The sequence below is a fragment of the Stegodyphus dumicola genome, chromosome X2, assembly GCF_044657685.1.
Source record: "Stegodyphus dumicola isolate Sdum_Otavi_A_Nest chromosome X2, ASM4465768v1".
NCBI lineage: Eukaryota > Metazoa > Arthropoda > Arachnida > Araneae > Eresidae > Stegodyphus > Stegodyphus dumicola.
The window spans coordinates 158931703-158957262 of NC_140781.1; the positions used below are offsets into that span (position 1 = coordinate 158931703).

The following is a 25560-nucleotide window of genomic DNA, read 5'->3' on the forward strand; positions in this document are numbered from 1 at the left end:
GATCCTATCAGAAAAACTATAAGAGGAAGGGAAAATAATAAATAGCAAATTTGTTGAATGTTAGTGATTTTTTTTCTGATGTGACATTCTACATGTACCAATGAAGTAAATAGAAGTCCTGAAATGTCATTCTCATCTCAGTGTCCTGTTACCAAGATAATTATATCACTAACGATATTACAAAGTGTAAAATCTTACGGTGATGTTTACCATCGAAGCTAGTGGATATTAGTTTGAATGATAGTAAACAAATGCAAATATTTTATGGTACCTCATCAAGAAGCATAAATACATTGTCAGGAAAGGTTTCTCAGACAGTGTGTACGCAGGATCTTCAAGTTAAAACATGACTAGTTATTCGAATATTTTTAGTATCCAAGGCAGTTGTGCTAATACATAAGTTTTTTTTAATGTTTTTTCTCTTATACTCTGATGTATTGAGTTGTGGACTGATTCTGAAAAGAATATAGAGATCATTTATGTATTTTGTATACATTCATATTCCCATATCCACTGATTCAGTATCCACAGCTGTGATCAGCAGAAGAATAAAAAAGTGGTACAGTCAAAAGTCTTTAATCTGGACGACCATAATCCGAAATGATCTATACACCGGACCTCAAAGCTACAAACTTTTTGTGCATGCGTAAACACATGCGCATAATATGTTTATGCATGCATGTTTAATTTATAACAGAAAAATTATCTAACTATCTATTTCAGTTAATGTTGCAGATTGCGTTGTTCCTTAATCTTCGAATTGGGTCCGACTTATTATATTTTGCAGACTGTTAGAGCAATTTTATAAAAAGTAAGCTTGAACTTTCGATTATGTCAAAAAGGGTTTCCAATTCTGGAGCTGCCAAAGGATCTACAAAGCGAAAGCATGTTTTTGATGTCCATTAAACAAAATGTGGAATTGCTGCAAAAAATGGATAAAGGCATGAAGAAAGTGACAGAGAGGTGATTTGTTTCTCTAACCATTCTGAAATTTGTTTATCAATTTCACGCTGCTCTGCGGGGGGGGGACGTCACGGCGGGCAATGAACCAGAAGTTGATCTGTCAGCACTATCCTCATCTTCAGGGTAGATGTTTTTATTTTATTCGGCTTATAATTCCTAACTAAATGTAGTGTTTCATCTCGATGTACTCCGATATAATTTAAATCAATTTCCTCATCCTTATAAATATCATGAATACACATCAAATAGTTTTCTGGTTGCAATTTTCTAAATTTGACAATGCGTAATGTATGCTTTAAGCATGCGCGCGTTGAAAGAAATGTTTAATAAAGTAAACAAATAAATAGCTTTTTTTTGTAAATTTTGATACCCTTTAGATTATAATTGCTCTTTATTTCATAAATTACGGTTTCATATTTTTAATTTTATAATTTCTTCATGCCATCTTACCAGATTTAAACTGATGATCTGTAATCTGGAAAAACTGATAATCCGGGATCGCTGAAGTCCCGACGAGCCCGGATTAAAAACTTTTGATTGTACTTTCTAATTATCCACATCCCTGCTGAAAAGTTATGAAAAAGTATGCATGAGCACTGTGTTGCCATATGTGACAACCCACAATGTCGCAAAAGAGTATTTTTGCAACTCAGGTATGCACATAATAGCACATGTCTGCTTTGACCGTTGCATAGTGTGGAACTTGTGTAAAGACAAGTGAGTTTGTATGTTTTTAAATGAGAAAGCTGCTTGCTGGGGAAAACAACATTGCAAAAAGAATTGCTTGTAAAAAGGAAAGTGTTTTTACTAATTGATTGATCTTGTATGACATTCTTACTGTGCCGCCATTATGAAAATAGCTGGAGCCTACTGAGCATTATGTTTGTTGTCATCGAGTTTGTGAATATTCTCCAAAGTCACCAGTCAGTTCAGAATTTTCGTTGGAGGTACAGATAATCAGGAAGTATCAGAAAACCTTTAAGTTTTGTAAGCTGTAAGTTTCAGAATGAAAGAGAAGTACCAAAGTGAAAATAGTCTGTAATGTAGCTTTAATATAACAGTAGAATGTACCCTATGCTGTCTTCTCGCATATTAGCATGCTCATTTCAGGCCAATGTAACTAAATGCATGCAAAAGAAATGTTCATTTTAGAACTTTATACATATTCTCAGGTTACATCAAACATCTTAAAATCTGAGCTTGCATACCAATTTGATGCTTACTAAAAAGGTTAAATTTTGGCTATCGGTTATGGGAGAGTATTTGACTTAGTGTCTGTTTCTGTACCTATACTTCATCTTTTTTAATTTATTTGACTGGTGAATTTGTTCTGTGATTCATAGTGTAAATTCATAGTGATTTTGTTCTGTCTTGTAACTTGTTATTGTAGCTGTTGATCTCTTAAAGCTTGTAATTACACCAATAAATGCCTACAATTGTAAGAATAAGGAAGCTATAAGTGCTTAAAAACTACTAGTATGTTGTTGGTGCTGGGAGAAGGAAAAATTCCTTCTTCTACCATCTTTTGAATTATGTTATTCTGTACAGTATGAGAAGTACATTGTTTCATCTCTCACTAATCTTTGCTCGATTAAGTTACAATACACCATTTCCTTTCTTTCAGAGATGTAGAGTTATACTCTAATGCAGGGCTCTCGAACTTTTTTGTTCCATGTGCCCTTTTCATCATTGCTAGATGGTCATCCTTTCTATTCCAAAACTCAAAAGTATAGTACTCAAAACGTTTACCGAAATTTAGTTTTTTTTTTTTTTTTTTTTTTTTTTTTTTTTTTTTTTTTTGTGTGTGTGTGTGTGTGTGTGTATGTTTTGTAAATTAAACAAGAAAAAGTTTAGAAAAGGTTAATAAATACCAAAATTTGAATAAAAGTAGTTTATATATATATATATATAAAATAAAACTAAATACTAACAGGTAAATAAAAGCTGAAATAAAATAAATCAAAATCATTCCCCTCTAGTGTATAATATACTGAAGAGCAATTGAACAATTGAACAGCTAGTGTTATGTAAATTTTGAGCTATGCAAAAGCCTTGAAGTGACTTGCAAATGATATCAGCAGTTTGTCAAGATGAGTAGTGCTGCTTATGGTATCGGTAATAGTCAAAAGCAAAATGGGTAAGAGTATGGGTGGTGGTGTATTTAATTATGGCAAAGCACACTAGGGCAATCTGCCTAAGGGGAGGGATGCCTTCGTGGAGAACTTTCTAAGGGAAACTGGCTCGTATACATGTTACACATGGGGAAAACCACGAAAACACCCATGCAGCCAGCCCGTTCGTGGGATTCGGACCTCGGACCGAACTACCAGTGTTCAGCGAGGACGGGTAAGAGTATGGATCTAAGTGCATATGATCATGGCCAAATTATCAGGGCTCAACAAATGAGTCACTCCATTTTGTTAGTAGTGCAGACATGCACCACTGTGTTGAGGGTGTACCGTGAGTATGTCGATTCCAGTAAAATCACCTTGCGAGGATCATCTGCCACAGACAACAGCACTTGGATAACTGAGGTCATCGGTGTCTAGCCCTCATTGTAACAGCAGATTGATGAGCCGTAGTGCAACAGATCACCCATCAGTTTAATATACAGCAAAGTGTAAGCTGCCACGCTGTACAAAACTACTACTCTTCTCAATGAGGTATGGGAGTCATCATCCTACAAGAGTCTGTCTGCTGACTGTGCATAACATGGCACAACGATTAGCATGGGCACAGGAACATCGCTAATGGACTGTTGAGATGTGAAAAAAATGTTGCCTGGAGTGATGAGATTTTTTTTGGAACATGCTGATGGCAGAGTACGTTTACAGCGTAAGCCGCATGAAGCGATGGATCCTTCCTGCCAGTAGGGGATTCTTCAAACTCGTGGAGGTGATATTCTTGTCTGAGGAGTGTTCACAGGGACTGAAATGGGACCGCTGATATGTGTGATGTCATCTCTCATGGGTGAACGTTACCAGGATACCCTTGACGACCATCTGCTCTTGAATGTTTGTTTTTGACTGCTCATTAGAGAGATTATCTTTCAAGAAGAAAATGCACAGTGTCATTGCTCTTAAATTGTATCGAAATGGTTGGATGAACATTCCACAGACCTGCGCATGCTTTCTTGGCCATCAAGGTAACCTGACCTGAAACTGATCAAGCTCATCTGGGATGCAATTGAAAAGGATGTTCGAGGCTCTAATCACCTTCCATCTAATTTTCATGAATTGTGGGAGGTTGTTCAGGAGTTGTGGGTTTGTGTTGCTTCCCATCGCTGCCGTCATCATGACAAAAGGTGGTGCTTCACACTATTAGACAAATATCCCTAATTCAGTTTCTCTTCAATATTATATGTTATTGTGTTTTGTAATACAGTACATAATGCATTCTAGACACTACATTTTTGTTACTTTATTTAATCATTGTAATGTTTTACTGGCATAATTTGTCGGTTAAACTTAACCATAGTTATGTACATTTCACAAATGTTCTATTTTCTGCAGTGTTTGCTATTATCCACAGTATGTCTCAGAACCTTTTACCTGTACATGTATCTGTATATACATGATACTCAGAAAATATCTAGCAAAAATATAAAGGCCAAAATTTAGAATAGATAAAAGCAAGCAGATTTTGTAATGTAATGTGTGTGCCAAAATGGCACATTGAATTATTACTAACTGCTATCAAGCAGAAGATAATATCATTCAGCTGGTGTAAAATGTCATTTCTATTTTGGATTTGTAGTAGTATGCATTGCTGCATGAACACAAAACTTGCTGACATACATTTTATATATGGAGCTGGGATTAAAATCAAAGAGGTACGATGTGCAAGTCCCATATGCATCCTTTAAGCAGTTACTGCATTTCCATTTTCAGCTGTACACAGGGTTCGTAGCGGTCCTTACAAGTGCTTATAAGTCCTTATATTTGAAAATAAAATATAAAGGCCCTTATAGGTGCTTACTTTTTCTTTAAAACCCTTATTTTTTTGTTTTTAGTGCTTATTTTTTGCTTTTAGTGCTTTTTTTAATCCTTTTTTTTTTTTAATAAAGGCACATTTTTTCCCCATACCAAAGTTGAAACTACGAGTAAATAAACAACTTTTCTTCCTTATATGCAACGCCAGATGGTGAATCATACTCCCGGAAGTTGTTTCCCCCTTTCTCTGCATTAACGTAACCTATGGTGCGCACGAGAGTACAGACAGGTGCACGTCGTTCTATTGGTCAAAGAATTGCGAAAAGGGTAGAAAATTCCGGTACATTCGGTATTCTTTTCCTCTCATCCAAATACTACACACGTTTGGATTTCTATCAAGATTTTAATAATTTGCATTCTCGTTCCGCGTGGTCAGTTCATATTCGTGTTTATTATGATCGTTATGCTGTTATTATGAACATATGCATGAATATTTATAATAATATAGTTGCAGTAACTGCTGAAGTATAGATAAACTTCCAAAAATGGGTGTGCTTTTACACAGATTAGATTTCTAAGGAATAATATTCGGAATGGCTTAAATAAAAGGAAAGTAATCGAATAGTCAAAATATTTTTTTCTTTTTTGCCTATACATTACAAATGAGTCACTCCACATTACAAATGAGTCAAATGAGTACGGAGGTTGATGGGTTTTTCCCCTTTCTCCGCAAAATCTCTAGTATTGAAGCAGCAGACCTTTTTTTTTGTCACTGTCCAATCTGGATTGAGTAGGACTAAAAGTTTTTGCGGTCTACCCAACCCAAGCAAAGATTGATTCTGTTCCGAAAATTTAACGCAGTCTGTTGATAATTAGAATCGGAAACACCCCAGATTAGTGTCTCTTTCTTTTCCTTTATTTAATTCTTTATTCTCCAAATACCGGCAGCTGTTGATTCCAATTGTGTAATATCACATGTGGAAGTATTACGCCGCACGTATTGCGCAATAATGTTTGCGGTATTTTGCAGAGATAATTAATTTTGATGTTCAGTCTGAGATTTGTTTATGAACACTTAAAAGAGTTTTACTGTGCTTTCTAAGCAGAATATTTTTGAGTTCCGTTGGTCTATTTTTATATGATGCACATATCGAAATGTCAAAATCATTTATTTAGCCGAGAAATCTAAACAACGGCTACAATCTCCCCCACTCCTCTTTTTCCAGTTACTATCCGGAATAATCGGCAATTTCCGAGTATGCGGGTTAGTTAAGCTTTTACTGTTAAAGGATGACTGCATGAAACAATTTTCTGTCTTCTGATTTCAGAAATGTGCCTCTTTTTTACTTAAATTACTTTGCTTGGAATATATGTTAAACAAAAACTGTTATGCAATGAAAATTTAGAAAATGTTCAGAATTTTGATTTAAGTTAAATTACTCGTATTTAAATATTAATATGAGTGGAAAAATAAATTGTATTTATTATTAGGTGCGAAACGAATACAATTAATATGGCTTATTATTTATTTTCTATATTTTGAACTGAAATTTCATCATTAAATCTTGTAATATAGTTTAGTTCTGCATAGCTTTTTTTTCTCTCATTGTAAACTAATTCTGTAAATTAAACTGTCATTTAAAATTTTAAAAAAAAAAAGTTAATTGTTTTCCATGGTTGAGGTAATGCTCATTCTCTTAATAAATATTGCATTGCTCATATTTTAAATTACAAGTCTAATTTTTCTTTTAAGTTTATGCAGTTGTGTATAATGTAATTAGACAGGTGCTTATTTTTTTCTTAAAATGTGCTTGAAAAGTGCTTATAGGTGCTTATTTTTTTAACTAAAATGTGGCTACGAACCCTGTGTACAGATAAAATGCATGTCAGTGAGCTGTATTTTTGGATGATGATGCATATCTTTTGAAATCTGCAAGGTCAATGACAACTCACGCCAGTAGAACACTTTATCTCCCACTCCATAGTATCCTGTACCACATGTATGTACGTGACATTTGGGCACACATATTCCACTACAAAATTTGTATGTATTGGTCTCTTTTAAAATTTACAGTTCAATGCTTACAGTTTTTCTATTGATTTTATTTATTTTGGAATGTGTGTATCTTGTGATCTGTTTCTGTTTCCTAACATCAGTCTTCCGTCCATTAGCTGGCCATTTTACTTACCAATGCCGTAATTTTTTGAAAATCAATCCTGACAAGGATATAGTTCTAGACATCAGTAGCACAAGTTCTGAAACAGAAGAAGAATTCATGTCCCCTCTTACAAAGCTCAAAGGTTGGTTTTTTTTATTATTAATTTTTTTTTTTTTTTTTTTTTTTTTTTTTTAAGTTTTTAGTTCTTGTTTTTTGTATTTGAAAACTAAGAAATTTTAATCCGATCAGGTCTAATTTACTGTTGTATGCTGAACTAAAATTATGTTCAATGGTGTAACTGTAGATTCAAGTTCTAAACTATCTCAATTCCTCTAATTTTGAGTCATTATATATATTTAAGAATGATTTTTTTTTCTCTCACTAGTTAATGTCATTTATATAAGTATTTTTATTTTTAAATTATTTTAAGGATTGCTAAAAGGCCGCCCAGACGAAACCAAAGGGTCCGGGTTCAAATCCCGGAGAAGGCATGGATGTAAAATTGTCTGTCTCTTCATAGGAGGTAACGGTGGCCGCCTGTTAGGTGCCTCCATAATAAAACGGCTACCACTTCTGCCCTTAGTAGTGGCCAATGCCATTATAGGCAAAAGCCGGCCATTTGTAAAAAAAAAATGATTGCCTAAGGTGTGATCATTTAAGTCACTAAAATGTTTGTATGCTGTATTATGTCCTGAAGTTTCTCTGAAAGACTGCTGAATGTGCATTCTTTTTTCCCAAAAAATAAAACTACATTTACTGCTTTCTTAAGTAATTACATTTTTAATTTTTCATTATGCAAATGCTTCTGTACATAGCTGTAGTATGTTTTTCTGTAACCAACTAACCTAGTTCATAATTGCTTGGTCTTGGGAATAACCCTAAAAGACTGTGCAATAACGAATTATAAATAAGAGCAAAAATAAAAATTTCTCTTTTTTAATATCTTGACATACTTTTTTCTTAGGCCTTTTTGTTAATAACATTTATTGCTAAATTTGGAAATTAAGTAAGTATTGTATAGTAATAATAATATAAATAAAAAATTGAAAATAAAGTATAATAAATCTATGTATAGAAATAGAAAAACATTGGAAATTTTTAATAGTTTAATAAATATGCTGCTGTCATAGTTACTCTGTTCGATACTCCAGAAGATAATAAGACAGTGTCCATATAGGTATTTACTTCTTAAATTAAAATTAAGTATTGCTGTTAGTACAAATACCTAAATTATAATATATAAGTCAATTTTGGTTTTATTTTTAATGCAGATGCTTTAAATGTTGTTATCTGTGGTTTGATCTGAAACATTAATTAGCCTTTTAAATTTGTGCAGTTAAGTTTTCTGTATCTGTCTTTTTTTTTTTTTTTTTTTTTTTTTTTTTAACGTGTCTACAATCTTTCCATTACCACAGTGGTTAATCGTCCATGTAGTTAATTCTGAAAGCTATTATCTATCTTGTAGCAGTGTACATTCCATCACTGTATAACAAACTAAACAATATAAAAACAGTATACGTGTTTTTCTTCTTTTATTTTTAACCCTCTAACCGGCAAGGCCGTATATATATGGTCTAGAATATTTTTTGTGATATCTGTAAGAACGTATATATATGTGAAGATTAAAATATGTGAAAGAAATTAAGTCAATATATTAAAAGCACAGTAATCCAGGATAAAATAGCAGGAGAATGTGTGTGTGTGTGTGAAAGTAAGATTACACAATACAGGAAGAGCACAAGAACATAATTAACTACTTTATTTATGAATTAATGAGATGAATGAAAATATGATAAAAGATGAAATGAACATATAACTGGTGATAGATGAAATTGACATTAGCAGCTGTAACCTCACAATTTTGTTAAGTCAACTATTAGTCTCTAACAGTAATGTCAATTATAAAGACATAACTGGAAATAGTCTTTGTTATAAATCTCAAGAGAGCACGTCTCCCCTCATCCATGGCTAGCTATACAAAAGCATCGTCCGCTTGGACCCGGAACTTAAAGCCTCGCAGAAACACATCTTGTTCGCAGCAGGTCAGGTACTCATCTGCCTCTGGGTGTTGTCTCGACTGCACTGAGCTAGCAGCAGATGACATTGCACTTCGCTGGGAATTTGCTGATTCAGCGGGTGTCGATGAGTATGCCTCCTACATATGTATGTATATGTATACATGTAAATGTGATTTGATTTATAATGTATTTCACTTTAAAACATGCAATATGTAAAGAATTAAAAAAATTTTAATGCCTTATATGATGGCTGCCAAATAATTATTTGCATGTCATTTTACTTGAGTTTGCTAAATATATATCATCATTTATTAAAGATGAGTTTGTTTCATTGTCAGCATTATCTTTCAATGCTGTGCCTGTATCTCTTTCAATTACATCCATATAGAAAGTGAGTTCTTTTCTGAAATGAAAGCATACATAAAAATGTTTAGATATATCCTCATTTAACTAAAAGGTGTACATATTCTTGCTTTTCAGTCTAAAGGATTTTTAATTTTTAAAATCATTCTAAACATTTATGGGGAATTTCTTAATGGAGAGTTATTTTCATTGGTGAACTCACTTCTTATAGTCTTTAAAGAGCTTGTTTTAAAGTCAATAAACTTTTCTGTCTTTTGCATAATGTCCTCAAGAATAGAACCACAAAATTTCCAAATGCATTTACTGAAGTATAATCTATCAAAAAAGTGGTGGATTGTGATGAAACCTGGTTAAGGGCATGGGGCAGACAATGAAGAAGACATGAGAAAATTGAAGAATCAGTACAGTCAAAAGTCGTTAATTCGGACACCCATAATCCGGACCTCAAAGCTAGAAACTTTCTGCGCATTCATCGCGTTGACGCATGCGCGTAGGCGTTTACGCGTGCGCGTAAGACCTTTACGACTGCGCATATGCGTGTGCGCATGCACGTAATACATTTACGCATTCACATTTAATGTATAACGGACGGTATAATCTAAAATTATCTATTTCAGTTAATGTTGCAGATTGCGTTGTTCCTTAATCTTCGAATTGGATCCGGCTTATTATTTTTTGCAGATTGTTAGAGCAATTTTAGAAAAGTAAGCTTGAACTTTCGATTATGTCAAATAGAATTTCAGATGCTGGAGCTCCCAAAGGATCTACAAAGGGAAAGTATGTTTTGATGTCCATCAAACAAAAAGTGGAATTGCTGCAAAAATTGGATAAAGGCATATCCGTCCCAAAATTATACAAGGAGTATTACATTGAAAAGTCAGCTGTATATGACATAAGCAAAAAAAAAAAAGAAACTTGATTTTTTGTGTGGATTCCGAACCCCATTTGCAATGAATAACAGAAAAAGGGTTTGTTATGCTAAAAGTGACGATCATGACAAAGTGATGATTGAATAGGTCAGACAGCATCACAGCGAAGGGCGTGCCAGTGACGGGTCCAATGGTAAAGGCTCAGGCCAAAATATTTCATGAAGAAATGAACTTAAACGGAGAGTGCACATTTTCGACAAATTGGTTAACCAAATTTAAAAATCGCCATGGTATAAGACAATTAAAAATTTCAGGTGAAGCTGATACTGAAGCTGCTGAAAAATTTGCAGATGAATTTATTGAATTCATTACTAGTTAACAATTATCTGCAGAACAAATTTACAACGCTGATGAAACTGGTCTTTTCTGGCTATATGTACTGCGAAATACCTTGGCAACCTCTACAGAAAAGGTTCCAACTGGTGTCAAAGATTCGAAAGCGAGACTATCAATTTTAGCATGCGCAAATGCTGCAGGAACGCACAAGTGCAAACTTTTCGTAATCGGAAAACGTGCACAACCTCGAGCGTTTAAAGGAGTAACGATTTTATACCCGAGGCTCGGCTTCATTTGAGTTTGTTTAGCTTACCTGATGACTCAAAAATAGTCCTGATTGTTGATAACTGTTCGGCACATACTTCACTTAAAGTTTTAGTGAAAGATAATGTATCTGTATTATTCTTCCCTCCAAATTGTACGTCTATCATTCAGCCTATGGATGTGGGAATAGTGCACATGCTGAAATGCAATATAAATATAAAGAAGCATTTTTAAAATCTATGTTAAATTTCTTGAACAGTGGCAAAACTATTCAAGAATTTTTGAAATTTTTTAGCATAAAATCTGCCGTGTGGAGCATCGCAAGATCGTGGGAGGATGTGTCTCCTGGTAGGTTAAAAAATGCTTGGCATAATTTATGGCTATCTACCATATTTCATGGTGAGGAGGATGAATATGATAGCCGCAAATTTGAAGGTTTTCGGACATCACAAACTAAAGGTGAAATTTTTCAGTTATTGGATTTTGTAAAGAAATGGGGAGAAACGGTAATAAATGAAGATGATATAAGAGAAGTTTTTCATTGTGACGACAATGCCCTAATCATCAATCAATTAACGGACAGGGAAATCTGTAGCATGGTTCTAGATCCAGAAAATATCACTTCCGACAGTGAAGAAAGTGACACAGAGGTTATTGAAAACGAAACAATTTCGATTGACAAATTAGTCGGTATTCTCGACACCGCAATTATAATACTTGAACAGCAGAACTTTGTAACTGAACAAGAAATTATGTCTGTTTATAGAATGAAAGAGAAAGTATTATCACATAAAACGAAGCAACTTAAACAACTTACATTGAAAGAAATGTTTAATAAAGTATACAAATAAATATTAAGTTTTTTTGTAAATTTTGATACCTTTTAGATCATAATTGTTCTTTATTTCATAAATTACGGTTTCATATTTTTAATTTTATGATTTCTGCATGCCATCTTACCAGATTTAAACTGATGATCTATAATCCAGATTCGCCGAAGTCCCAACGATACCGGATTAACGACTTTTGACTGTACTATCATTTATTACATCAAGAGTTGCTCTGAACTATTAAAGATTAGCATGGCATAGGGCCACTTTAGGCATTAATGCATGAGAAATGCAGTTTTCCATAGATGCATACAAATGTCTAATGCTGTGCTGATGGATATCCTGCCCGATTTAGTGTAGTTTTACAGCCAGGTCAGCCATTCTGTGACAGCTGGAGCTGATTGCTAACCATATCCCAAATTTATTCAATTTGAGAGAGGGTGGACGATCAGGAGAGCCATGGGACATGTTGCCATTTTGCAGAGAAAGTCTGTAATGGCATGTACTACATACTGATAAGCATTATCATGCTGAAAAATAGTCCCCAGCTGCCTGATGATATAACTACTCTTATAGGCTGTAAGACATGGTCAGTATAACATTGCCTAATCTGGGTGGTGTGTAAGATGACTGGGTATTATATGCAATAGCATCCCGTACTGTAATGTGAAACGACTGGGTATTATATGCAATAGCATCCCATACTATAATGTGAGACGTGAGTGAAATATATCACACCAAAGTGACATGGGATAAGAAGTGTTGGACTGGCCTCCTGTATATACAGATGCAACAGTTGCCCAGGCCAAGGAAGCACTTGGACTTGTTAGTGGAAATTTTACGACTCCAGTCTAGCCAGCTGGAGTGTAACAGCACAGCAAATATTTTTGGCAATTAGCTGGCATTAATGGCATCATAACAGGCATTGACAGTGCAACCCATCCTGTGCTAGTGATCCAATGGTTCTACACAAAAGCAAGAAGCCTACAAATGTGGATGGGTGCTGCTGAATGGTGATATAATTATGTATACTTGCATTCAGCTACTGCCAATTATTTTTTAACTAGGTTGTATTTATAACTAATATATTTACATACATGTCAGTGTAAAATTTAGTGTATGTATGAAAATGTGTAGATAGAAAAAAATTATTTGTTGTGTGTATGTACTTTGTATAAGAGACGAAGTGTAGGTCCACAGATTTTCTATAAAACTATATATCACTAAACATTTCTTCTGCATGTTTTTGCCACTTTCTGATAAATATTTGTTTATAGAAGAAGAGGAGGCTGAAAAAAGAAAGAAGCACAAACATCGTAAACATTCCAAACACAAAAAGTAAGTAAAATCTCATGAAAACTAATGAGAATTAATTTTTCCAGAATTGTGAATAAAATTCTTATAAATATAAACTGCAAATTGATCTGCAAGTTAAAATTAATTTTTAAACTTATCAATATTATTCACCGTTTAGACAATTAAAAAATTTGAAGATGTGAGCAAATAATATATTGCATTTGTAAATATATGGTTTGCAGGGATTCTAAGTGACTTGAAGGGATTTCCATAGGTTTCCCCTACGTGTAGTAGAAATGAAAGCCTGATTCTGTTAAAAGTTCTCTTTGAAGTATCCTAACTTGGGCAGATGACTATCAAAAAATTTGCTGTGAACTAACCGACTTGACTTTTTACTGATCATGTTTCTGTTGTTAGTAGCAATGCCAAAATCTTATTTTCATTGTAATAAAATTCAGAAGTGCATTCAAAAGTAAAGTTGATTGTTTCTATTAAAATCAGGTGAGAAAGAAGTAATATTTATGAGATCTGCTGTGTTGTGAATGAAAATTGATATTTGGGATTCAGTTACTTATGTAACAGCATATCACAAACCTTTTTTAAATAAGGACCACTTTGATAAATAAAAGTATTCCACATATTACTTAACTGTGACATATGAGAAGTAATAGTGGTACGCTCTTCGGTATGCGGTAATTACGCTCTTCAGTAATCAAATTCTGACATGTCACTAGATGGTGCTTCCGTCAAATGTGGCACATCTATCCAGAAGTTTCCTGCTGTTTTGTGTTCTTTTCCAATGCCTTTGATGCATTTGTAGCCAAGGAGCATTTTAATTCATTCTTTTTATTTACTGTTAACACTATCTGTTTTTAATAAATGCATTTTAATAAATTCATGTTCTCAGAAGACTTGCATTGAGTGCATAAAATATTTGAAAGGAAAAAAATGAAACAAGTCAAATTGCTAATATTGTAATTGTTTAACAGTTTTCCATATTTCATGTTGTAAATAAGAAATGTTACTTTTGTGTTTAAAAAAAAAAAAAAAAGGTGTAAAAAACTTCAGATTTTTTCTGAATAGCAGCAGATTGAAAGTCGCATATTGTGTTTATTTTGTTTTCCTCTAGTTATACTATAAAGGCTCGTGTTAACAACTCTTCATTCATACTGTAATTACTACACTTGCTTTGTTGTGTCTTGTATTCTAAACTATGCTGTATTAGAAAAACAAACTGCTGCTGTATGATAGAAACGCATTCGTTTTCAAAATCCTTAAATTGTCTCTGTTAGCTGGTTTTTCTTTTCACTGAGTATTTTCAGAAATGTTGTTTTATGCTTAGTAAAGCTTGATAAATTAGAAACATTGTGTTTCAACATTTTTGTAATTCGAAGTATATATATGTGTGTGTGTGTGATGAAAAAGAGGGGGAAATGTAGCAGTATTGATGGCGTAGCATAAGATAGCTTAGAACATAGATCCATATTGAAGAAGATGAATTCTGATTGAGTAGGATGCGAAAATGTAGAATCCATAATTACTAGGAAACTTAGCAGTCGAGTTGAATTAAATATATTTTTTTTTTGTTTCAGCTGACATTTTTTACTATAATTTACTAAAAATTTTATTTCAGCTGACATTTTTGGCTATAATTTACTAATAATTTTATTTCAGCGGGCATTATTAGCTAATCATGCCTATTCCAGAACATTTAATTTTTGATACTGTTGTGATAGGAAAAGAGCACAACAAAAAAAGTGTACAGTTAATCCAATATGGAGGTTCACCAAGAGAGTTCAGGTTAAAAAGGTTTCAGTTCTCAAAAGTTTGAGTTCAAGTTCCGAATTAGCTATGTTATCAGTGTTATGGATGCAAGAAAAGTAAATACACAAATTTAAAAATGAGGAATTAAAGAGGCTGTTACTAGGTTAAATCATAAAGCTGATTTACTTTTTTTCTAATCTTGCTTATTCTCCCCCCTTCAAAAAGAAAAATGCTTGGCAATAGCAAAGCCTTTTTAGAAGAAAGCATTAGTGAAGCAAAGGAAATGCAATTTGGGGGGGGGGGTTCATAAAATTTTAATTTAAATAATTTGTTTTAAAATAACAAGATACAACTGTAGGTGTCATTTTTAACAATAAATGCAAATTGAAAATTCTGTTGAAATTTTGAGAGACTGCAAGTTCTTTTTTCTATCGAAAATGCTGTAAAGAGTGTCCCAATTTTTTTCAAGAAATAACTGGAAATTTTCTGTAAAATCTTTGCTTGAATATGATAATTATAATATTTTGCAATCCTTAGCTTGAAAGTCTTTTGTAAAAATTGTTGCTCTCAATATAATACAAAAATTTTCTTTTGCATACATATTCATGAAATTTGCATTAAAATTAATTATTAAACACTTTTAAAATAATCCACATTTTCTTAATTGTAAAGCAACGTAAAATGGAATTTTGAGCTTAATAAACATAGAAAAGTAACAAAATTCAATACAATAACAAAATAAATTTTGATAAAAATAGGCAGAGCCTCTACATTACAAGTTAGTGTAACAAAGTGCAGATTGCTGTCAGATTCTAAAAACCTCCCTTCCTTATTAAAGGTAACTGGCATCTAGTATTGTATAATTATCCAATTTTGAATTTGTAACTTAAAGCCATAAAAATTTTCAAATTAGTTCATTGAAATTCAAAAATTAAAACCAGTTAAGTCAAAGTAAAAGGTCTTAAATTTTGTAAATAAGTTTCTACACTGCCTTACAATAATAATAAGGACCATATAATTTTGTGAATATAAAATAAGGAAATAAATAAACTTCATAATTATATCTGTGAAGGGCAGGCTTTTAGAACTTTTCAAATGTAAAATTTTAAATATATCTATTTAATTATATTACAAAATCGCAAAATGTTTCAAACTATGTGAACATAATTAATTTTTCATTCAAAACATCATTTGAAATTATATTACTAAAATTATGCTTTCATCTCTTGAACAGTAATTTCATATTTTTGCAAAATGACACATTTAAAAAGCTGAAACTTTGCACGAAATTTAGATGCAAAATGTATGAGTCCACGGCATAGTTAATAATTTTGTTTCATATAAAAATAACCTTGATTTAAGTTTACATGATAACAATTTTGAGTTTTCAAATGACAAAATGCTAAGTGGAAGTGCAAAAAATAATTTCCTGCCACATATACCTGAAGGACATTAAACACTCGATGACCTTGAACCAACTGTAATGCTGAATCCCCTTAATGAAATCACTTTGTTGATTTAAAGCACAACTCCCTCTATTTTTTTTTTTTTTTCGAATGGCAGGCACTATTTGCCTTTTTTCGACATTGGCCACTCCTGAGGCTAGAACGTTGAACTTTTTGGACGCTTACCATAAGGATGGTGACTCTTTACTCGATCGCATCGTTACTGGTGACGAAACATGGGTGAAACATGTGAACTGTGAAACGAAATTGCAATCAATGCAGTGGGGGCACACAAGTTCTCCCCAAAAACCCAAGAAATGTATGCAATGTCGGCAAGGAAGATGATGGCGACTGTTTTTTGGGACAGAAAAGGTGTAATTTTGGTGGACTTCCTGGAAAGAGGCACTACAATAAACTCTCAAAGGTAGTGCCAAACTCTCCAAAAACTCAGAAGAGCAATTCAAAACAAGCGCAGAGGAATGTTGAGCTCTAAGATCTTGTTGATTCACGACAACGCCCGGCCCCACACGGCAAATGTCACTCGTAAAGTTCTTGAATCTTTTAAGTGGGAGTTGTTTCCTCATCCGCCGTACAGTCCCGACCTGGCACCGAGCGACTTCCACCTATTCCCAGCAATGAAGAAGTGGCTGGCTATGCAGCGTTTTGATGACGACGCACAGCTGCAAGAAGAGGTAACGAAGTGGTTGAAGGCGCAGGCGGCCGAATTTTTCGACGAAGGAATTTCCAAGCTCGTACATCGCTACGATAAATGCCTTAATTTGTATGGTGACTATGTAGAAAAGTAGTATTTGAGTGTGGCTTTCATCTGTATATAATAAAATTTGTTTCCTATACTTTGTTTATTTTTTTATTCCAAAACGTAATCTACTTTCTGGATAGCCCTCGTATATGAACTCAACACTGTATAGAAAACCACCAGTTGGCAAAAGACAGTCCAGACATGTATGGTAACCTTGCAGGCTGATGGAGAGGAACAAGTTTTTCTCCAGCAGTCTGTGCTTCACCTGGATATGTGAACCTCAGTGTCTGCATTGGGCCCGTTCTCTGTCTTTCTTTAAGCCGTTATAATATAATATACCCAACTCTGGCAACTATGTTGAACTCATACTTAACTACCCACTTCTTAAAACGGTAAAAGGTTTGCAGAGATTTTTAGGATTTTAAAATTTTTACTGTCAATTTTTACCCACTGTAGCCCAGAATCAGATACATTTAACTTCCTATTTAAAAGGGGCTAAGAAAAATGCTAAGACAACGCTGAATTTGTCTAAGGAAGTGTGAAATGAATTTCAAGATTGCAAGCAGTTAATCACAAATGTGATTATTTTAGCACACCTGAAGAAAGATGCGAAGTTGGTTTTACAGGTCGATGGGTCAGACTTTGAGATCGGCGGAACGATATCACAATTAGTTGATGGAAATTACATCCTCTTGCATTTTTCTCATGAAAGCTTTCATGAGCAGAAAGGAACTACAGTGCTTATGATTGCTATTAGGCATTTTAAATATATGTTGGAAGCATGAAATTTTTCTTTAATCACCGATCACAAGCTGCTTACATATGCATTTCAACAGCATTTGAATAAGTGTTCACCTCGTCAGGCTAGGCAGTTAGACTTCATCTCCCATTTCATCACCGAAATTCACCATATACAGAATTGGAGAATATCACTGCCAATGCAATTTCGCGCATAGAAGCGATAAGCATGCCTAAGCCTATCAACTATGAAGAAATTGCTAAAATGCAACAAATCAATCCAGAATTACAACTTTACTTCAAAAGATTCAAAAGTTATACAACCCCAAAAAGTTAGCTTAGCTAATTGTAGGATATATTGCGATTTGTCAACAGGTGCCGCCCGCCTTTATGTCCCCCAGCATTCCATGAGAAAGTTTTTGCAATATTGCACAATTTGTCTCACCCTGGCATTTGTGCATCAACAAAGTTAATATGTTCCTGTTTGTTTGGTCTTTCATCCGTAAAGATTGCACAAAATGGGCACAACAGTGCATTCTGTTCCAGAAAGCAAAAGTAAGCAGACCATTCTCTTCCTTAAGCTGTTATAATGTCAACTCTGGCAATTATGTTATTTTTCTTCATTAAATTTCATTAATTGCTGTATATCTATCTTAATTAAGATTGATATTTTTCTATTTAATGTTGTCAATGCTTTCTTAGGCACATGTTGCCCACGTGTTCCTCAGGTTGCTCTCTTCTTAGGGAAAGGATAGATTGCTCTGTTTATCAGGCCATTGTTTCCAGTAAAAGTAATATTGGCATTTCAGAGGTTGCCCATCTCTTTAAATTGATTTCCTTTTACTGAAATTAATGCTAAAATAAAGTTGAAATTTGCCATTTATAATGTTTTATGTTGATTTTGTTTATAATTGAGTATTTTGAATGTGATAAATGTTATGCTAATCTTTTGCTTTATGATGCATAGAAGAATTATTGAATGAGAAGACTATTAACTATTTGTGAAGGGCTGTTCATATAGGTAGCATGGTGTCTATGCAGTTACATTAAAAGTGCATCTGCAAAAAATTCATTTTTAAAATTTTTCTAGGCACAGATCAAGGTCTCCTCAAGAATCTGATTCTGGAAGTGAGAGTGATGTTGATACAGATACTAGTTCAAGTACACACAAACACAAAAAAAAGAAACATAAAAGCCATAAGAAGACTCACAAAAAAAAGAAATCGAAGAAAAGGGAATGAAATTTCAAAACAAAAGTACCCGTAATAATTCTATGTAATGTTTTTATATTATTTTAGCATAATTGAATAAGAATATTTTTAATTTCTTACTATTGTATACCAAATTTTTTCGCATATTTCTCACCCTTATGATTTCCGTCTTAGCTTTTTTGGCATATAATTTAAAAGTTTCTAATTTATGGCAGCAGTTTATAAGATATGAAATATATAGTTATAAATAAATAGTTTTGATAAAAAGAATAATACTGTTGAAAGTATTAACTGCAGCTAATCTCTTTGAAAATTTAGCATACAGTAATATTAGCATATGTGTTCTTTTATGCGTTTTTCTCTCTTAAGATCTCCCTTTAAATCTTTCTCTCAGAATTTGCATACGTATCATAATTTTTCCCTTTTGATTGTCAAAACATAAAATTAGTGAAAAAAGAGGGATAATATGTAAGTAAATACTGCATTTATGTGTTTGAAATTAAAATTATTGTGAAGCATTTTAAAACATTTCTATATTTACAAAATATTTTAACGTATATATTACTGAACATGTGATGTAAATAATTTGTATTTATATGTTTTCTGTTTTTTTCTTCAGGAGGGGGAGGACTGATATGAATTATTTTCATTTTTCATCTTCCTCTATTTTTACTGTTGCCTATGTAAGGAAATATAGTAAGAAGCATGTGTTAGAACCATTTTTATATGAAATTATCTGTTTGCAGCTTAGGTTCTTGCTGGAAACTCATACCAAAGATCTTAATGTGTCATCATACTAAAGTCATGTATTGTGCAGATAGGTACAGTAATCACCATATCTGTTATTGAATTGAAATACGCATTTGCAGTGAATCAAACAAAACCTTCAAACCTTAAAATATCTTAAGAATTGCTAATAATTTGCTAATTCAAACTGTTTTCCAACTTTAGCCTTTAACTTTTAGTAGTTATTATGTTTTTCTGTTTATAAAGTAAGCCTGATTTTCTGAGTTCTGTGGGAAATTATATTATCCAGAAGAATTGTTTCATTATATATATATATATCCTCGAAATATGTTATGAGTCTACCTCTTCGTTTTCCACATGTTCTTTTTGTGTGTATATTTTTAAATATAATAAGGTTAGAATTATGTGATTAATCTTCTGTTTAGTCTCTTCCTTATTTATCATCTGAATTATATTTTGAGATTATTATATTTACATTCTTTTTAAATACAATTCTTAAGAGTAAGTTATTTTATGCATATGTAGTTATTCTGTATTAAGAATTATTATCTTTTGTATGTCTCATTGTGTAATAGTATGTTCATTCAGATTGTAGATATTAGTAATAAAATTTTGATTTATAAATTACTTTTTAGCTGCTTATTATTAAAATGAGAACTTTAAAAGTGGGCTGTAATGTAGAAGTAGCTATAATCATCCAACACACGTCATTTTTCTAGCAGAGTCTACAGAGTGCTTTCATAATAATGCTCAGTACTCGTAATTTTCTCTGCCATTTGCTTTTCTTATGGAAATTCTCCTAGGAAATGAGGCATGTGAGCAGATTTAACTACTTGTGAGGTCATGACGATGTGTTGTAATGCTAATGTATATTATTTTGTGTTTTAAAAAAATTATGCTTTATATGGTAGAACAACAGTGTTCTACCATATAAAACAATATGCGAAATTTAAAATAAAAAATCAACTTTTTTCTGGTTTATTGAACTGTCAAGTCATATTGAATTTGATTTCAAACTGACAATTTTACTAGAATGATGCAAGAAAACATCAAATATCCAAGTAAATGTAAACATATAGTCATGCCATAAAATTAAAAACCCGAAAATGGTTTTATTCAATTATTTGTTTACAAAGTATATCACAAAACTTGTTGATTGATTATTAAACAGTTGCATTAATTTGCTCATCATATTAAGTATCCTAAATGAAAATATTTCAACACATAATCTCTGTTTTGAATAAGACACTAGTTTTCCTCTTTAATGATGTGATATAGAAGTTAGATTGAATGTAGAAGCGAACCCTGTTGCCCAAAACATTTCACCAAGGTTTTGTAAATTGTTTTCTAAATGAATGAACTCTGTAAACTTATCCACTTGACCACTGGTGTTAAATGATTTAAGAATATATTACTTCACATTTAACCTTCTAGCTCAAATGTTTCGGGCTTTCCTACTCTCTCTGTCCCATAATAATATTATCAGTTAAATTTGTCCCATAATAATAGTAACAAAAAAAAGAGATACAAAATGCAGAATTTATGATAAAACAAATAGATTGAAATAAGCAATAAATATTACTCTTGATTTTTTATTTTGAATTTTCATATAGTTTCTGAATTTTTCCATAATTTCGGTACTGCATTTTGAACTTTTAGGTAGGATCTCTCATCTGTGAAACTTTGCTTTCCCTGTATGTGTGAGTTTAAAACTATTGGAGCAATCTTTCTTCATTGCTTCCAGCATAACTTGTCAAAGTGTCAGAAACTTGTTATCCAGTATTTCAGGAGAATTATTATCAAAGAATATGCTTACTGCTTCTATCAATTAATCAGTATTTTTGAAGAAGCTTGATACTCTAGTTACTGCATTGGGTTAAAAAGAACCCAAGTCGAACACATTAAAGTCTGGACTATGTAGTGTCTGGGATTTCCTTTGTATTTTCCAGCCATCATGAAATCCCTCCCCTCATTGTAATGGAACATCATCTTTAAGACTCTCCTACTTATTTTTGACTGAGTGTACATCCTTTGACTATCTGCTGCATTTCCAGATGCAGGACAAAAGATAAAATGCATGTCAGCGAGGTACGCTTTTGGATAATAATAAGCCACTCGAAATTTTCCTAGAGAATGACAGTTCATGCCAGGTGAGAGCTTTTATCTACCACTCAAATGCATCCACAATCTAGCAAATCACTTTGCCGCACACATTCCATTACATAATCTCATATTTTCAGTGCATCATCTGCATTTTCTGTGGATATTGTCCGAACACCCTATATATATATATACATACAAAGTCCGAGAACCGGACATCCAATATCCGGAATGATCTAAAATCTGGACCTCAAAGCCACAAAGTTTTTTTTTTTTTTTTTGTATGCTTTGTATTTTTTTTGTATGCACATTTGATTGTTCCCCCTATAATAAAACATGTGGAGAGTCCTGATTCTTAATTTCACTTATTTACTAAATAAAATACCTTGTTATTGAATATGAAATAATTTAAGTATAACTTTCAGAGAACAATAACTTGGTTTTGTAGCTGTATATCTGCTTGGCATACATCTCAAACCGAAACATTCTACATAGGAACATCATTGATTTTACACCTGCTAGTATTTTATATCCCTGAAGCCGACCTGGCGGATCATTATTTATTATATTTTACTTTCATCAAGAGTATGGCAACCTTTTATGCTTGCATTACGTTCGACGATGACTATAGACTATTTAATTAATTGCACTAAGAAATGTTAACGAGGAAAAATTCAACAAAAATTTCTTTTCATATGCTAAAAATAGATTTTGTTAATGAAACTCATACGCCAAAAGATTACATTTAGTGCTATTTGAATTAAGAATAACTGATATGTTATTCGCATAAACCCAGAACAGGCTTCAGAGCTCGTATGACCGCACCTGGCAGCAGAATTTAAAGAAGAAAAAATTTTTGGAATTTGGAGAAGCATCGAGCAGCAAAATTAAAGGATGAAAATTTTTTTACAATTTAGGGAAAGCACTGGGATGCAAAGTTTAGGGGTGGCAAAAATTTAGAATTTAGGGAGGCACTTTGTAGCAGAATTTAGGACCTGCAGAGACTGACTGCATCATGTGATATCTAGTGCCAGCCCTACTTAAGCCTTAAGTATATGTGGGAATTTATTTATTCAGGACTCAGATGAACCTTAAGCATGTACAAGAAATAGATGTGGGTGTAATAAATAACTAAACTTTATACAGTTCAGGATTAATTCAGTACGCTATAGAAGCAAGATAAAATTTTGCGGAGAAACATGTCTTTCGTCGCCAGTCATATGATACATAGCCAATTGATGTATAGCGGACGCTATTAAGCTAGGCTAAAATTATCTTTACTGATTTCTAAAGAATTTCAGTTAACATATCAGACTGCCTCCTTAATCTTGTAATTTGATCCAGCTTGTTATTTTTTGCAGACATATTATTACAGCAATTTTATGAAAATCAAAGCCTGAATTTTTGATTAAATTGAAAAGGGTTTCTAATTTCGGAGCTGCAAAAGGATCTACAAAGAGAAAGCATGTTTTGATGCCCATTAAGCAAAAAGTGGAATTAACTAAATTTAAAATTCACAATGGTATAAGGCAATTAAAAATTTCAGGTGGAAAAGCTTCAGCTGATACTGAAGCTGCTGAACTATTTGCAGATGAATTAATTGAACTCCTTACGTGTGAAAAATTATCTGCAGGATGGATGACACAAACAAAGAGCATGGATGACACAAACGTTAATGAATGATTAGTTTGAAAATCATTTTATACCCGAGGCTCTGCAACATTTGAATTCGGTTGGTCTACCTGATGACGCAAACGTGACCTGATTCTAGACAACTTTTCGGCTCATTCTTCACTTAAAGTTTTAGTGAAAGATAAGGAATCTGTGTTATTCTTTCCTCCAGATTGTACGCCCGTCATTCAGCCTATGGATATCCAAACAGTGCTCATGCTAAACTGCAAATATAATGTAGCATTTTTTAAATTGATGTTAAATTTTTTGAACAGTGACAAGAACTATTCAAGAATTTTTGAAATATTTTAGCATAAAATCTGCATTGCAAGATCATGGGAGGATGTGTCTCCAGATACTTAAAAAAAAAACTTGGCATAATTTATGACCAACTACCATATTTCATAGTGAGGATGATGAAGATGATAGTCATGAATTTGAAGGTTTTTGGATATCGCAAACCAAAGGCGAAATTTTCAAATTAATGGATTTTGTAAGGAAATTTGGAGAAGCGGTAATAGATGAAGATCATATAACAAGATTTTCTTTGTGATGACAATGCCCCAATCATTGATCAATTAACAGATCGCAAAATCTGTAGTATGGTTCTAGATCAAGAAAATAACAGATAGGTTATTGGAAACGAAAAAATTTCGATTGACATGTTAGTCGGAATTCTGGGCACAGCAATTACAGGACTTGCACAGTGCAACTTTGTAACTGAACAAGAAATTATGTCTGTTTATAGAATTAAAGAGGAAGTATTAGCACTAAAACAACTTACATTGAAAGACATGTTTAATAAAATAAACAAATAAATATTAAGCTCTTTTTGTGTGTGTGTGTGTGAATTTTGATACCCTTTAGATCATAGATGCTGTTTAATTCATAAAATCATGATTTCATGTTTTTAATTGTGTAATTTTTATGTGCCATCTTAATAGATTTTAACTGATTGTCTAATACCCGGAATCACCAAAGTCCCGTCGAGTCCGGATCTCGGTCTTTGTGCCATATATATGTATAATTTATTTTCTAAAGTAAGATTGATTATATTATTATCTCCTAAAATACATTCTACTAAATTATTATTATCTTATTTTTAATCTGTTGTGCAAGTATTAGGAAATTTGTTTTGATTTCAATGAATTTCAGTTCATTAATTTAATTATATATATATATATACATACACACACCGTATCTGCTGCTTGTTACAGTTCCAAACATATTTGCATTTATTAAAGGGCTAAATTTCATAAACGGTGATTTCGTTAGTGCAAATTATAGTATCAGCTTTGATCTTGTTTAGTAAGATATTAACTAAGAATTAAAACCTAAATTATAAATAGCCATTAGTGTTTAAACTATTTGGGAATTTAAATTTTATAATTACACACTTGCTGCTCAGACGGAAAATTGGTTACTGACTGACTGCCGTACCGAAGGGCCCAGTTTCAAAACCCGGAGAAGACATGGATGTAAATTGTGTACCCCTTCATAAGAAGCAACGTTTTCCCTCCTATTAGGTTCCTTTGTAATAAAGAGACCTCTGCTTCCAGCGTTAGTAGTGGCCATCTTTTATAATGGTAAGTGCCTGCCATTAGAAATAAAAAATATATATAATTACATACAAAATAAAATTTTAAACCTTTACCATGAACCACTTTATTGGTATTTGTTTTGTATTATTTATCAATAGTCTTTCAGTTATATTTTCAAGTTCGTAAAACTCTTGGTAGCTTTTCCGATGTCCTGATTCAGCTTAGGTTGGCATGCAGTCTCTTTTTTTCCGTATCACTTTCAGTTTCTCCAGCAATTTTAACACTTTCTATAATATTGTAATTAGGGCTTTGACATGCTATCTCAACATTATCATCAGTTGCAATGTATTCTAAAAACGAGTCTTCGTAATTTCTCTCACTGATATCCAAATTGCTAAAAATAGCTTGTGATTCCTCTGCGGCTTCTTCTAATAAAAGCTGCATTTTCTAAAATAGTTTCTGTGTTTGGAGAGACTACATCTCATGCCTTGACTATTATACGCATTTACTCTAGCAAAGATACCGATTTATAAAGTTTTAATGGAAAGTTCCT

At 32.9% G+C, this 25560-nt stretch overlaps 1 protein-coding gene across 6 annotated transcripts in view; it reads left to right on the forward strand.

Moving 5' to 3' along the window:
• Positions 1 to 20322, forward strand: part of LOC118188381 (protein SREK1IP1-like) — a 43097-nt gene extending 22775 nt beyond the window's left edge. For 2 of the 6 annotated variants that reach the window (XM_035358802.2, XM_035358804.2), the window contains 3 exons: positions 7068 to 7196; positions 18828 to 18993; positions 19568 to 20322. In XM_035358802.2, the coding sequence (XP_035214693.1) occupies positions 7068 to 7196; positions 18828 to 18993; positions 19568 to 19748 (476 nt within the window). In that variant the 3' untranslated portion in view covers positions 19749 to 20322. Of the gene's footprint in view, positions 1 to 7067; positions 7197 to 7484; positions 8037 to 13011; positions 13073 to 18827; positions 19013 to 19567 lie in introns of those variants that run through there. The other 4 variants (XM_085810051.1, XM_035358806.2, XM_035358805.2 and 1 more) reach the window with 4 other exon arrangements.
• Positions 20323 to 25560: the final 5238 nt, after the last annotated feature.